The 16,342-nt window shown below is 46.0% G+C and overlaps 1 protein-coding gene across 3 annotated transcripts in view; it reads left to right on the top strand.

The window, feature by feature from the left end:
- KCNH6 (potassium voltage-gated channel subfamily H member 6) overlaps positions 1-16,342 on the top strand; it is a 158,106-nt gene that overhangs the window by 123,179 nt on the left and 18,585 nt on the right. For all 3 annotated transcript variants that reach the window (XM_073004050.2, XM_073004051.2, XM_073004049.2), the window contains one exon: positions 2,667-2,866. In XM_073004050.2, coding sequence (XP_072860151.2) covers positions 2,667-2,866 — 200 coding nt within the window. The remainder of the gene's footprint in view (positions 1-2,666; positions 2,867-16,342) is intronic.

Below are 16,342 nucleotides of genomic sequence, written 5' to 3'. Positions count from 1 at the left end.
TACATTATTACCCTGTGGTGGTGTAAAAATAAAATCCAGGAAACAAGACTCCCCCCCCCTTTGACGTTAGTTTCAGCCCTGCATCTTGTGGCCACTGGGATGCAGTGCCAGTGTCATAGATGCAAGGAAAGTGGCACAAATCTCTGAGTGGATAAGCTTTTACTGTTCACTGTGGGTATTTTCTGTACCTCTTTGTCTTCTCAAAATTTGTCACTACTAAAGAAATTTTTATCTGGATCTCCCTTGTCTGAATCTCACATTCCATCCATTCCCAATGGCATAAAATGGGCACACACTGAAACAAGCAGATGCAAACAGGGTCAGCCCAGACATTTGATTGCATGTATAAAAGCAGACTGGACTGACAGCTGAACCCGTCTTCAGTGCTGCCAATGGGACAGCTTTCTCCACTGCATATGAAAGCAGTAGGCCACCATTAGGCAATATATGATATGCCATGTGGCACCCAGCTGTTCCAGTATCTGTCTGAGGCAACTGCATCACTCAGTGTATTTCAAGAGTGGGTGAAGGGCAATCTGGGGGCCACGTACAGCCTACCAAATCTATTTCGAGGACCCACAGGCCTCTATGGAAGCTTCCACATCTTCTCAATTAGGTTTTGTTTTTAAAATTCATTTTACAAATGTGCTTTTTGTTTTGCTTAGAGGAATCGAGGAGCAGCCTTGTGAGTGTTTTACAATGTTTCATTTTGTTGGATTGATTGCATTTGATTTTTTGCATTGGGAGTTTGTCATAAAATCCTCAGTTTAAAAACATCAGTTAAAAAAAAAACCAAAGAAACCAAAATCAGATGTTCTCATTTCCTGTGCTGGCCATTTCCAGGCCTGAAGCAACCTATGAGAAGTGTTGCCAGTGACAATTTGGCTCCTAGATCTATAACGTTGCCTACCTCAATCTAATGGTAGGGCTGGCCCTACATTTGAATTAGTATGCATGGGGTACATCACACCTATCACTGTCTAAAATAATTGATTCCTGCAATTATTGCAGTCTCATTCTGCTGATGGTGTCTTGTTCTCATTCCATAATATTCATATTGAAGCCATGTTGGGGATCTGTTATTTTGGAAAGGAAACTGGAATTGCGCAACGTGGGGATAAAGAAAAGGCTTTCCACTTTCTCTTCCGTTTGCACATGTCTGCTTTTTCCTGCCTCCTTTTCCTCTAGAGTTTACTTTTTTTCCACATATCCTGTTTCCGTTCCCCTCTGCCCTCCCCACTTCACTTGTAAGTGAATCACAAAATCAAATATAACATTATTTTCTTTCCCACTCCAAATGTGCAAGTTGATTGTTTGATATACAGTATATATAACAGAATATGTAATAACAAAATTCTTGAGCTTGGAAAATTATAGTTAACTCAAAGTTCTTCAGTACCGACTGGTGGTAAATTCAGCTGCGAACAGGTTCTCAACCACAGGACAAGTCAAAGAAAAGGAGAAAAATCTTGTTGCTTCCTCCAGTTTCTTCCCATTTCCAGGAAGACGTTTTCTGTGTTTTTTAAAATTAACTGATGCAGTGCATCTGCACTGCTCTAAGTCTAACTTTTGTTCACTTCATCTGCCCCTCCATAGAAGAGCAGATGAACTGTTCAATTTGCTAATATCCCATGTCTATTTTCTTAAGCCACTTCAAAGCAAAAGCAAAGCAAAGCGTGCTGCTTATATACCGCCCCATAGCGCTTCAAGCACTCTCTGGGCAGTTTACAAGTTAATTATGCAGGCTACACATTGCATCCCCCCCCTCGAGAGCTGGGTACTCATTTTACCAACCTCGGAAGGATAGAAGGCTGAGTCAACCTTGAGCCGGCTATGTGGGATTGAACCCCAGGTCGTGAGCACAGTTTTGGCCGCAGTACAGTGGTTGGTTGGTTGGTTGGTTGGTTGGTTGGTTGGTTGGTTGGTTGGTTGGTTGGTTGGTTGGTTGGTTGGTTGGTTATTTATTTATTTATTTATTTATTTATTTATTTATTTATTTATTTATTTATTTATTTGATTTATACCCCACCCATCTATACAGATAGTCTACTCTGGGTGGCATAAGAAAAATTTAAAAACAATATGGCAAATTGACAGCAGAAGGAGGTGGACCAAATAGGGTTACTTGAGGTCCAGTATGCAATTTGGATTCAAGGAACACATCAAATGGCATAATGGATCTCTACCCAACTCCAATCAATCCTGTTTAGCCTGCACCGACCCATTTCAAAAGAGGGTGTGTAGACAAACCTTTATTTATAGCCAAAACAATCCATGGCTCAGGAAGCAATAATGCTAGTTATTCTGAGCATGAACAATATGTGGTATCCTTCACTGTTGAGAACATATGATTTCTGTAAACATTTGAGACTAGTGATTAGGGTTCCAGGTCAGACATATTGGCTTTTAAGCAGGCATAAGACATGGTACTTTAGTTGTGGGGAGGGGGACTCAACAAATTCTGTTAGTACTTAAAAGCCAATGTTATCTCCTAGGCTAGGGGATTTTTTGAACACTCAGGTTTTGTCATCAGTAAGCCACAAATACCTCCTTTCTGTAAGTGCTTATAATGTATATTTAAGCAGACTGCACAATTTCACCATTAGCATCATCAAGACAATGGTGCCATTCATCTATATCCACTAATCCCTGCCCTCTTGTTTCAGCTCTCATGTATGCCAGTATCTTTGGCAATGTCTCCGCCATCATCCAGCGGCTGTACTCAGGCACAGCTCGATACCATACCCAGATGCTGAGGGTTAAGGAATTCATTCGCTTCCACCAAATCCCTAACCCACTGCGGCAGCGCCTTGAAGAGTACTTCCAGCATGCCTGGTCCTACACCAACGGTATTGATATGAATGCGGTGAGTCCGATAAGATGCATACTTCTCCGGCATGGACCTGGCAGCTGGAGTGGGGGCGGGAAGGGAATGGAGAGAGATGGGCATATGTAAATCTTGCATATTAGTGGATTTAACCTGGATACCTTCTTTCAGAGCAAGATATGATACCCTGGAGTTCTAACCTAGCCTCCCAAAATTCTCAGCCATATTCCTACAGAGCTTGAAAGCAGTTACTTTTTTTGGACTCCTACTCCCAGAACTGATTCGCAAGGCTGACTGGGGGATTCTGAGAACAACAGTCCAACTAAATAAGTTTTCCAAGCTCTGCCTATGTATTTTCCAAAAGTGTTACCCTTTGGCTCGAAATCCACATTGTGGATTTCGAGCTAATAGATCCACCACTGACATGGTATTTTCCCTCAGACAGTTGCAGGAGAAATGTAGGGAACAATAATAGCCACTCTTTGTGGCCTTCGTAGATCTCACAAAGGCCTTTGATCTGGTGAGCAGGGATGGCCTTTTTAAAATACTTCCCAATATTGGATGTCCACCTCGACTCCCTAACATCATCGGGTCCTTTCATGAGGGAATGAAGGGCACTGTAGTTTTTGATGGCTCAACATCAGATCCCTTTGACATCCGAAGCGGAGTGAAACAGGGCTGTGTCCTCACACCAACCCTGTTTGGGATCTTTTTTTTGCTGTCATGCTGAAGCACGCCTTTGGAACTGCAACAGAAGGTGTCTATCTCTGGTTTAGATTAAATGGAAAGCTCTTTAATCTCTCTGGATTGAGAGCAAAGACCAAAGTCCAACTGAAATGCATGCAGGATGTCTTCTTCGCAGATGATGCAGCCATTGTTGCCCATTCTGCTGAAGACCTCCAACTCATGAATCATTTTAGTAAGGCCTGCCAAGAATTAACAATCAGCCTGAAGAAAACACAAGTCATGGGCCAAGGGTGGACTCACCTCCCTCTCTTACCATCTCCACACAAGAATTGGAGGTTGTTCATGACTTTGTGTACCTTGGCTCAACGATCTCTGACACTCTCTCCCTAGATGTCGAGCTGGATAAACGCATTGGCAAAGCAGCTGTTACATACAGCACTGATGTTACCTGTCTGTCATGGGTTTGGAGGGAAAGTTCCATCCTATGGGGAGTGGAAGGCGGGACATCAGGAGGAGGGGCTGTACTGTATAAATATGTGATGCCTGTGTGGTGAAGGGACACACACTGAGAGAGATTCTGAGAGACACTGGGTTGTGACGAAGCAGCAGCTGGGAAGAAGAAGCTGTTGTGGGAGTCTGTGTGTCAGACAGGGTACTACTGTGTGTCAGAGTACCAACCTGATAGGTTCAGGTGTCTGTTGGTTAGCCAGAACTGATAGGTTCAGGGTCTGTGCTTCAAGTTAAGGGTTCTGTGTGAACCAAACTGTGTGTATGTGTGAGTGAAACTAAGCCACGTTACTTTATCTTATTCACCTGATTGTTTTATTTTTCCCTGTGTGTATTTAAATAAACCTTATTCTTTTTATTGTTTAAAAATCCATCCCTGGTCTGTGTGACTTCTTATAGGGAATGGTTGGTGGCAGCTTAGTGTAACTGTGTGACATATCCCAGTAGGTCTGGGTTTGTCACATTGATTGGTGTCCAGCGTGTGGGATACGACTGGTCCAGTTGTCCAGTGGTCCAGCAAAGCCTTGGCAAGTGTGCCCAGAGCAAGGGGGGTCTAGTCAGGGACAGTCTGAGGCGCGTAGGTAATCTTCTAGGTGTACCTCACGGGGAGGTGCGCTAGTAGAAGAACGTGCCAACTGGGGAGACTTAGATTAAGGTGCTCTGAGGCAGCCTAGTTTTGGCGGGAAAAAGCTGAGGCAAAACTGCGTAGCAACAGCGAGCTAGCTTGCCAGCTGAGAGGCCCAGCAGAGGGGGGTAGGCTCTGACTCGATACTGTTGCAAGTTAGTGCTGAAGAACAGCAGCAATCTCTAGGGAGAGCTGGTTCTGAGGCAAAAAGGAAAAAAGTGGTCGTTTTATTCTGAGGCTTGACTTTTTAAAGCAGCCTGTTCTGAGGGGGGATTATGCCCTTGACTCGAAGCCAGATGGCAGAAATGAGTGAAGTGAAAGACCCCCAGATTGACCAAGGTTCTGAGGATGAATTTGGCTCAGTGCAGGGTGACAGCACAGGAGAGCAGAACCCAGAACTTAGAAAATTGCTCATAGCCCAACAGCATGAACTGAGGATGAGGCAATTTGAAGTGGAGGAAAGAGAGAAACAGCGGCAATTTGAAATGGAGGAAAGGGAAAGAGAGAGACAGAGACAATTTGAATTGGCATTGGAGAGAGAGAAAATGGCGTTTGAATTAAGAAAACTGGAACTGATGAACCAGAACAATAATAACAATAGGGATTCTGAGGGAGGCCAACTGTCTAAAGCTGACCTGAAGAAATTCCCTGTGTACCACAAGGGAGATTGTCCTGAGGTGTTCTTTTCCCTAGTGGAAAGAGCGTTTGTGGACTTCTCAGTGAGGGAAACTGAGAAGATGACCATCATGCGGTCTTTAATCAGTGGTAGCCTGGCTGAGGTTTATGCCGAGATGCCTGAGGAACTGATGAAAGATTTTGCAGAGTTTAAAAAACTGGTGTTTGCCAGACATGGGATAAATGCGGAGCAGCTGAGACAAAGATTCAGGTCCCTCACCAAGAAACCAGAACAAACTTTTACCCAAGTGGGGGCCCAATTGGTGAGGCTGCTTGAGAAATGGCTATCGCAGGAGGGAACAGAGACCTATGAGCAGCTTAAAGACTTGATAGCACTGGAACAGTTCTATTCAGTCCTGCATGGGGAATTGAAATTCCAGGTGAGGGAAAGGAAACCGAAATCTGTGGCAGCAGCCGCAGAGATCGCAGATTTTATTTCCCAAATAAGAAAGCCCTTGGGTGAGGGGAAATCTGTAGGTAAACCCAAAGAAACCTACAGCAAGTACTCTCAGGGACCAGGGAAAAGCCAGCAAGGGGGAGGGGCCCATGGTGAAGGGAAGCCCTCAGACATGAAACTAAGACCTCAGATTTTGGAGGGAAAACCAAAACAAGATGAGAGAGAATCAAAATACACCAGAAAATGCTATTTCTGTCAGGGAAAGGGTCATCTAATCTCAGAGTGTGAGAAATTAAAGCAGCTAAAAGGAATGGTGCCTCAGAATTCTAGTGGGACCAAGCCAAAAGCTGTGTTCTGTGTCCAGAAAGAGCAAGGCTCAGTGTCACAGAGGGAGCCTGTTGCCATGGCTACTCAGTCTGGAACAGCTACCTCTGCTGATCAGGCTGAGGAAAATGGTCCTCTTGTGGAAGTAAAACGCTGCTTGCTGGTGAAAACAGATTCTCAGTTGTTTGAGACAGCTGGGGTGGACGTAGGAATACTTGACCGTCAGTATAGGGGGCTGCGGGACACTTGTTCCCAGGTAACCGTGTGCCATCCAGATATCATTCCTAGGGAGTTTATAATCCCAAATGAGAGCATGAAGGTGGCAGGGATTGAGGGGCAGGTAATCTCTCTGCCAGTAGCAGAGGTACCTGTCAACTTTCAAGGCTGGAGGGGAGATTGGCGGCTAGCGATTTCATCGACTCTGCCAGCAGCCGTGCTCGTGGGAAATGACCTGGCTGAACATGTGAAACGGGTGCTAGTGATTACACGCTCACAAGCCACCACAGGGACAGTTCAGGGGGGTAATGATGAGCCAGAGACGGAAGCAGAGGGGAGTTCAGAAGCTGTGGTGGAAACCTTAACCACAGACAGCAGATTTGGACAGGAGCAAAAGGCAGACGCCACTCTCCAAAAGTTTTTTGAACAGGTGACTGACGCCCAGCTAACACCTGAAACCCCAGTGAGATTTCTGGAGAAAAAGGGGGTTTTATATAGAGAGACCCTGAGGAATATCTCAAAAGGGGGAGATGGGATCAGAAGTCAGCTGGTGGTACCTGAAAAGTATCGCCCCATGATCTTACAAAGGGGTCACTCTGACATGTTTGCTGCACACTTAGGGGTGAAAGAGCCCCTTGATTTGATCAAACAAAATTGGGAGCAGATCACCCAGGATGACCCACAAGACGTTGTGACATACATAGACACCTTGATGAATGACCTAAGGAGAAATCTAGAGCTGGCAGCAGAAAACCTGCTGTGACAAACCCAGACCTACTGGGATATGTCACACAGTTACACTAAGCTGCCACCAACCATTCCCTATAAGAAGTCACACAGACCAGGGATGGATTTTTAACAAATAAAAGAATAAGGTTTATTTAAATACACACAGGGCAAATAAAACAATCAGGTGAATAAAATAAAGTAACGTGGCTTATTCTCACTCATACAAGCATACAGTTTGGTTCACCCAGAACCCTTAACTTAAAGCACAGACCCTGAACCTATCAGTTCTGGCTAACCAACAGACACCTGAACCTATCAGGTTGGTACTCTGACACACAGTAGTACCCTGTCTGACACACAGACTCCCACAACAGCTTCTTCTTCCCAGCTGCTGCTTCGTCACAACCCAGTGTCTCTCAGCATCTCAGCATCTACATCTTCACCACACAGGCATCACATATTTATACAGTACAGCCCCTCCTCCTGATGTCCCGCCTTCCACTCCCCATAGGATGGAACTTTCCCTCCAAACCCATGACAGACAGGTAACATCAGTGCTGTTATGTAACACCTCCCCTCTTTATAAGTTGTTTTGTAGGGGGAAAGCTAACGTGCTTTTCACCAAAAAACAACCTGTATAAAATACACAACAACAGTTATACACACCATATTATACTTACTTATACTTACTCTAAGTTAACCATAGCAATTATGCATTTAAACATTTACCATCTACATTACATCCATTTACCTTTATTCATACAAACCAATTCAAAACAGGTACATTTAACTTTTGTCATCATTATATACACATATAGTCCATGTTCTTTCGCCGTCTTCATTCTTCAGGTCTTCTTGATAAGGCGTCAGCAACACAGTTCACTGACCCTCTGACCACCTTCACTTCAAAGTCATAGTCCTGTAAGTTCAAAGCCCACCTCATAAGTTTGCTATTGTGGGTTTTCATTGTCTTTAACCATTGCAATGGTGAATGGTCAGTACACAGAATAAAATGTCTTCCCCAGATGTAAGGCTTGGCCTTCTGGATCGCGTAGACTATGGCCAAACACTCCTTCTCCACGGTTGCCAAATGTCTCTCACCTTTTTGAAGTTTCCTACTCAGGTAGGACACTGGATGCTGGTCACCATTCTCATCCTCCTGGCACAGAACTGCTCCTACCCCGCTGTTAGACGCATCGGTGTAGATGATGAACTCCCGGTCAAAGTCTGGAGCACGCAGGACTGGATAGTTGATTAACGCCTCCTTCAACCTCTGGAACGCCGCCTCACAGTCGCTGGTCCACGGGATGCGGTCATCAGCCGTCTTCCTCGTCAGATCGGTCAGCGGAGCCGCAATCTCGCTAAACCTCGGGATGAACTTTCTGTAGTAGCCCACCAACCCAAGAAATGATTTGACTTTTTTCTTGGTGTTGGGTCTAGGCCAATCACGAACAGCTTCTATTTTGGCCTCCAGGGGTTTTATCATTCCTCCCCCTACCATGTGACCCAAGTATTTTATTTCTGGGCTACCCAGCTGACACTTGCTGGCCTTTACTGTTAGCCCTGCTGCACTTAACCTCTGCAGCACTAACTCCAGGTGTATCAGGTGATCTTCCCAGGTATTACTGAAGATCCCTATGTCGTCAATGTAGGCCACTGTAAAGTCACTGAGCCCTGCCAAGGTCTGGTCCATCAGCCTTTGGAATGTGGCTGGTGCATTTCTGAGACCAAAGCTCAGGACTCGAAACTCATAGAGACCAAAAGGGCTGCAAAAGGCAGTCTTTTCTTGATCCCTGGGATCAATTCTTAATTGCCAATATCCCTTTACCAGGTCCAATGATGAGATGAACCGACAACCCCCTATGGTTTCAATCAGGTTGTCTAGCCTGGGCATTGGGTAGGCATCAGGAGTGGTTACACGGTTTAATTTCCTGTAATCGACACAAAACCTAATGCTCCCATCAGGCTTGTCCACAAGGACTATCGGAGAGGACCAAGGACTAGAAGAGGGGACGATTATGTTCTCCCTCAGCATTTCGTCCAGCTCCTTCCGCACCTTGTCCCTATAGGGTCCCGTTACTCGGTATGGGGATACTGCCTGCGGGGGTGCATCCCCTGTGTGGATCCGATGCATCACTCCCTTCACTATCCCCGGCTTGTTGGAAAACACCTGTTGATATTTACTAAGCAGCATTTTTAGTTCTTGCTGCTGGTCTTGGGTGAGTGCAGGACTGATCTTTACCTCCTCTGGGTTGTATTTTACTTCCCCTCTACCCTCCCAGAAGGGTAATTCCGCTTCCTCACTCTCAGCTGCTTTTATCGCGAACAAAACCCTCTGTTCCCCTCTGTAGTAGGGTTTTAGGGCATTCACATGAACCACCCTCCTTGCTTGGTTCTCCTCCTGCTCTATTAGGTAGTTCAGGTCTGACATCTTGGAAATGACCCTATATGGTCCTGCCCATTTGAGCTGCAGTTTATTCTCTCTGCAGGGCCTAAGCCAGAGCACTTCCTCCCCTGGGTCAAAGTGCCTCTCTCTAGCTTTGTGGTCATACCAAGTTTTCTGTCTGACCTTCTGAGCTTGCAGGTTTTCTGCTGCCAGCTCTAGATTTCTCTTTAGGTCATTCATCAAGGTGTCTATGTAAGTCACAACGTCTTGTGGGTCATCCTGGGTGATCTGCTCCCAAATTTGTTTGATCAAATCAAGGGGCTCTTTCACCCCTAAGTGTGCAGCCAACATGTCAGAGTGACCCCTTTGTAAGATCATGGGGCGATACTTTTCAGGTACCACCAGCTGACTTCTGATCCCATCTCCCCCTTTTGAGATATTCCTCAGGGTCTCTCTATATAAAATCCCCTTTTCCTCCAGAAATCTCACTGGGGTTTCAGGTGTTAGCTGGGCGTCAGTCACCTGTTCAAAACACTTTTGGAGAGTGGCGTCTGCCTTTTGCTCCTGTCCAAATCTGCTGTCTGTGGTTAAGGTTTCCACCACAGCTTCTGAACTCCCCCCACCTGCTTCCGTCTCTGGCTCATCATTACCCCCCTGAACTGTCCCTGTGGTGGCTTGTGAGCGTGTAATCACTAGCACCCGTTTCACATGTTCAGCCAGGTCATTTCCCACGAGCACGGCTGCTGGCAGAGTCGATGAAATCGCTAGCCGCCAATCTCCCCTCCAGCCTTGAAAGTTGACAGGTACCTCTGCTACTGGCAGAGAGATTATCTGCCCCTCAATCCCTGCCACCTTCATGCTCTCATTTGGGATTATAAACTCCCTGGGAATAATATCTGGATGGCACAGGGTTACCTGGGAACAAGTGTCCCGCAGCCCCCTATACTGCCGGTCAAGTATTCCTACGTCCACCCCTGCTGTCTCAAACAACTGAGAATCTGTTTTTATCAGCAAGCAGCGCTTTACCTCCACAAGAGGACCATTTTCCTCAGCCTGATCAGCATAGGTAGCTGTTCCAGACTGAGTAGTCATGGCAACAGGCTCCCTCTGTGACAATGAGCTTTGCTCTTTCTGGACACAGAACACAGCTTTTGGCTTGGTCCCACTAGAATTCTGAGGCACCATTCCTTTTAGCTGCTTCAATTTCTCACAATCTGAGATTAGATGACCCTTTCCCTGACAGAAATAACATTTTCTGGTATATTTGGATTCTCTCTCCTCTGGTTTCGGTTTTCCCTCCAAATTCTGAGGGCTTGGTTTCATGCCTGAGGGCTTCCCTTCACCATGGGCCCCTCCCCCTTGCTGGCTTTTCCCTGGTCCCTGAGAGTACTTGCTGTAGGTTTCTTTGGGTTTACCTACAGATTTCCCCTCACCCAAGGGCTTTCTTATTTGGGAGATAAAATCCGCGAGTTCTGCGGCTGCTGCCACAGATTTCGGTTTCCTTTCCCTCACCTGGAATTTCAATTCCCCATGCAGAACTGAATAGAACTGTTCCAGGGCTATCAAGTCTTTAAGCTGTTCATAGGTCTCTGTCCCCTCCTGCGATAGCCATTTCTCAAGCAGCCTCACCAATTGGGCCCCCACTTGGGTAAAAGTCTGTTCTGGCTTCTTAGTGAGGGACCTGAATCTTTGTCTCAGCTGCTCTGCATTTATCCCATGTCTTGCAAACACCAGTTTTTTAAACTCTGCAAAATCTTTCATCAATTCCTCAGGCATCTCGGCATAAACCTCAGCCAGGCTACCACTGATTAAAGATCGCATGATGGTCATCTTCTCAGTTTCCCTCACTGAGAAGTCCACAAACGCTCTTTCCACTAAGGAAAAGAACACCTCAGGACAATCTCCCTTGTGGTACACAGGGAATTTCTTCAGGTCAGCCTTAGACAGTTGGCCTCCCTCAGAATCCCTATTGTTATTATTGTTCTGGTTCATCAGTTCCAGTTTTCTTAATTCAAACGCCATTTTCTCTCTCTCCATTCTTTCTTCTCTCTCCATTCTCTCTCTCTCTCGCTCTAATTCAAATGCCATTTTCTCTCTCTCTAATCTTTCCTCCATTTCCCTCACCCTCAGTTCATGCTGTTGGGCTAGGATCAATTTTCTAAGTTCTGGGTTCTGCTCTCCTGTGCTGTCACCTTGCACTGAGCCAAATTCATCCTCAGAACCTTGGTCAATCTGGGGGTCTTTCACTTCACTCATGTCTGCTACTTGGCTTCGAGTCAAGGGCATAATCCCCCCTCAGAACAGGCTGCTTTAAAAAGTCAAGCCTCAAAATAAAACGACCACTTTTTTCCTTTTTGCCTCAGAACCAGCTCTCCCTAGAGATTGCTGCTGTTCTTCAGCACTAAATTTGCAACAGTATCGAGTCAGAGCCTACCCCCCTCTGCTGGGCCTCTCAGCTGGCAAGCTAGCTCGCTGTTGCTACGCAGTTTTGCCTCAGCTTTTTCCCGCCAAAACTAGGCTGCCTCAGAGCACCTTAATCTAAGTCTCCCCAGTTGGCACGTTCTTCTACTAGCGCACCTCCCCGTGAGGTACACCTAGAAGATTACCTACGCGCCTCAGACTGTCCCTGACTAGACCCCCCTTGCTCTGGGCACACCTGCCAAGGCTTTGCTGGACCGCTGGACAACTGGACCAGTCGTATCCCACACGCTGGACACCAATCAATGTGACAAACCCAGACCTACTGGGATATGTCACACAGTTACACTAAGCTGCCACCAACCATTCCCTATAAGAAGTCACACAGACCAGGGATGGATTTTTAACAAATAAAAGAATAAGGTTTATTTAAATACACACAGGGCAAATAAAACAATCAGGTGAATAAAATAAAGTAACGTGGCTTATTCTCACTCATACAAGCATACAGTTTGGTTCACCCAGAACCCTTAACTTAAAGCACAGACCCTGAACCTATCAGTTCTGGCTAACCAACAGACACCTGAACCTATCAGGTTGGTACTCTGACACACAGTAGTACCCTGTCTGACACACAGACTCCCACAACAGCTTCTTCTTCCCAGCTGCTGCTTCGTCACAACCCTGTGTCTCTCAGCATCTCAGCATCTACATCTTCACCACACAGGCATCACATATTTATACAGTACAGCCCCTCCTCCTGATGTCCCGCCTTCCACTCCCCATAGGATGGAACTTTCCCTCCAAACCCATGACAGACAGGTAACATCAGTGCTGTTATGTAACACCTGCAAGCTCAGAAGGTCAGACAGAAAACATGGTATGACCACAAAGCTAGAGAGAGGCACTTTGACCCAGGGGAGGAAGTGCTTTGGCTTAGGCCCTGCAGAGAAAATAAACTGCAGCTCAAATGGGCAGGACCATATAGGGTCATTTCCAAGATGTCAGACCTGAACTACCTAATAGAGCAGGAGGAGAACCAAGCAAGGAGGGTGGTTCATGTGAATGCCCTAAAACCCTACTACAGAGGGGAACAGAGGGTTTTATTCGCGATAAAAGCAGCTGAGAGTGAGGAAGCTGAATTACCCTTCTGGGAGGGTAGAGGGGAAGTAAAATACAACCCAGAGGAGGTAAAGATCAGTCCTGCACTCACCCAAGACCAGCAGCAAGAACTAAAAATGCTGCTTAGTAAATATCAACAGGTGTTTTCCAACAAGCCGGGGATAGTGAAGGGAGTGATGCATCGGATCCACACAGGGGATGCACCCCCGCAGGCAGTATCCCCATACCGAGTAACGGGACCCTATAGGGACAAGGTGCGGAAGGAGCTGGACGAGATGCTGAGGGAGAACATAATCGTCCCCTCTTCTAGTCCTTGGTCCTCTCCGATAGTCCTTGTGGACAAGCCTGATGGGAGCATTAGGTTTTGTGTCGATTACAGGAAATTAAACCGTGTAACCACTCCTGATGCCTACCCAATGCCCAGGCTAGACAACCTGATTGAAACCATAGGGGGTTGTCGGTTCATCTCATCATTGGACCTGGTAAAGGGATATTGGCAATTAAGAATTGATCCCAGGGATCAAGAAAAGACTGCCTTTTGCAGCCCTTTTGGTCTCTATGAGTTTCGAGTCCTGAGCTTTGGTCTCAGAAATGCACCAGCCACATTCCAAAGGCTGATGGACCAGACCTTGGCAGGGCTCAGTGACTTTACAGTGGCCTACATTGACGACATAGGGATCTTCAGTAATACCTGGGAAGATCACCTGATACACCTGGAGTTAGTGCTGCAGAGGTTAAGTGCAGCAGGGCTAACAGTAAAGGCCAGCAAGTGTCAGCTGGGTAGCCCGGAAATAAAATACTTGGGTCACATGGTAGGGGGAGGAATGATAAAACCCCTGGAGGCCAAAATAGAAGCTGTTCGTGATTGGCCTAGACCCAACACCAAGAAAAAGGTCAAATCATTTCTTGGGTTGGTGGGCTACTACAGAAAGTTCATCCCAAGGTTTAGCGAGATTGCGGCTCCGCTGACCGATCTGACGAGGAAGACGGCTGATGACCGCATCCCGTGGACCAGCGACTGTGAGGCGGCGTTCCAGAGGTTGAAGGAGGCGTTAATCAACTATCCTGTCCTGCGTGCTCCAGACTTCGACCGGGAGTTCATCATCTACACCGATGCGTCTAACAGCGGGGTAGGAGCAGTTCTGTGCCAGGAGGATGAGAATGGTGACCAGCATCCAGTGTCCTACCTGAGTAGGAAACTTCAAAAAGGTGAGAGACATTTGGCAACCGTGGAGAAGGAGTGTTTGGCCATAGTCTACGCGATCCAGAAGGCCAAGCCTTACATCTGGGGAAGACATTTTATTCTGTGTACTGACCATTCACCATTGCAATGGTTAAAGACAATGAAAACCCACAATAGTAAACTTATGAGGTGGGCTTTAAACCTACAGGACTATGACTTTGAAGTGAAGGTGGTCAGAGGGTCAGTGAACTGTGTTGCTGACGCCTTATCAAGAAGACCTGAAGAATGAAGACGGCGAAAGAACATGGACTATGTGTATATAATGATGACAAACAGTTAAATGTACCTGGTTTTGAATTTGGTTGGTATGAATAAAGGTAAATTGATGTAATGTATATGATAAATGTTTAAATGCCTATTTGCTATGGTTAACTTAGAATGTAAGTATGAGTAAGTATGATATGGTATGTATAACTGTTTTTGTGTATTTTATTCAGGTTGTTTTTTGGTGAAAAGCACCTTAGCTTTCCCCCTACAAAACAACTTATAAAGAGGGGAGGTGTTACATACAGCACTGATGTTACCTGTCTGTCATGGGTTTGGAGGGAAAGTTCCATCCTATGGGGAGTGGAAGGCGGGACATCAGGAGGAGGGGCTGTACTGTATAAATATGTGATGCCTGTGTGGTGAAGGGACACACACTGAGAGAGATTCTGAGAGACACTGGGTTGTGACGAAGCAGCAGCTGGGAAGAAGAAGCTGTTGTGGGAGTCTGTGTGTCAGACAGGGTACTACTGTGTGTCAGAGTACCAACCTGATAGGTTCAGGTGTCTGTTGGTTAGCCAGAACTGATAGGTTCAGGGTCTGTGCTTCAAGTTAAGGGTTCTGTGTGAACCAAACTGTGTGTATGTGTGAGTGAAACTAAGCCACGTTACTTTATCTTATTCACCTGATTGTTTTATTTTTCCCTGTGTGTATTTAAATAAACCTTATTCTTTTTATTGTTTAAAAATCCATCCCTGGTCTGTGTGACTTCTTATAGGGAATGGTTGGTGGCAGCTTAGTGTAACTGTGTGACATATCCCAGTAGGTCTGGGTTTGTCACAGCAGCTACCATGTTCTCTAGACTCACAAAGAGGGTATGGCTTAATAAGAAGCTGATAGCATATACCAAGATCCAGGTCTATAGAGCCTGTGTCCTGAGTACACTCCTGTACTGCAGTGAGTCCTGGACCCTTTGTTCATGGCAGGAGAGGAAGCTGAACATGTTTCCTGTGCATTGTCTCCGACACATCTTTGGCATCACCTGGCAGGACAAAGTTCCAAATAGAGTAGTTCTAGAACAAAGTAGAATTTTTATCATGTATACATTACTGAAAGAGCGACGTCTACTTTGGCTCGGGCATGTCGTGAGAATGGCTGATGGTTGGATTCCAAAAGAGCTCTTGCATGGAGAATTAGTGCAGGGAAATCACCCCAGAGGGAGACCACAGCTGCGATACAACAATATCTGCAAGCGGGATCTGAAGGCCTTAGGAATGTACTTCAACAGATGGGAAACCTTGACATCTGAGCATTCATCTTGGAGGCAGGGGGTGCATCATGGCCTCTACCATTTTGAAGAAACACTTGTCCAGCAGGCCGAGGCAAAGAGGCAGTCCCGAAAGCAGCAAAATCAGGGAGCTAGACAGGGGACAGATTGTATTTGTCTTCAGTGTGGAAGGGATGGTCACTCTCAAATTGGCCTTCTCAGCCACGCTAGACACTGTTCCAAGTCCTCCATTCAGAGCACATTACCATAGTCTCTCAAGACTGAAGGATGCCTAACCTACCCTCTGGCATGTGCTACAGAAGATCCTCCCAATACTAACAGTGATGCTTAAATGCTGAAAATATAGATATGTTTATTCAAAAATCAATCAGGGTTGGGTCTCTGCGGCTTTCTTCCCCAACCTAACACCTCCAGATTCCTTGGGTAACAATGCCTATCATCTTTAGCCAGCACAGTGGCAGGATTTTTAGTCAATCACATCTGGAAAGTGCCAGTTGGGGAAAGCTTCTGGGCAAGACTACAATAAGGAGTGGAACTCAGCCCTATAGCGATTCCTCCTTGAAATTTTCCAGTGGTTCTGCATGCTCTTTGGGCCATGCATGGATTGTGCTTTCTGTAAAGACATTAAAGTAAGAGTTGATATTATTTGCTTCTTCTCCGCCTGTCTTCCTATAAAGTGAAACAGGAAGGATAG

This window comes from Pogona vitticeps, chromosome 6 (assembly GCF_051106095.1).
Source record: "Pogona vitticeps strain Pit_001003342236 chromosome 6, PviZW2.1, whole genome shotgun sequence".
In the NCBI taxonomy this organism is placed as follows: domain Eukaryota; kingdom Metazoa; phylum Chordata; class Lepidosauria; order Squamata; family Agamidae; genus Pogona; species Pogona vitticeps.
Note: the sequence above shows the minus strand (reverse complement) of the source record. Positions and strands in the feature narration are given on the sequence as shown.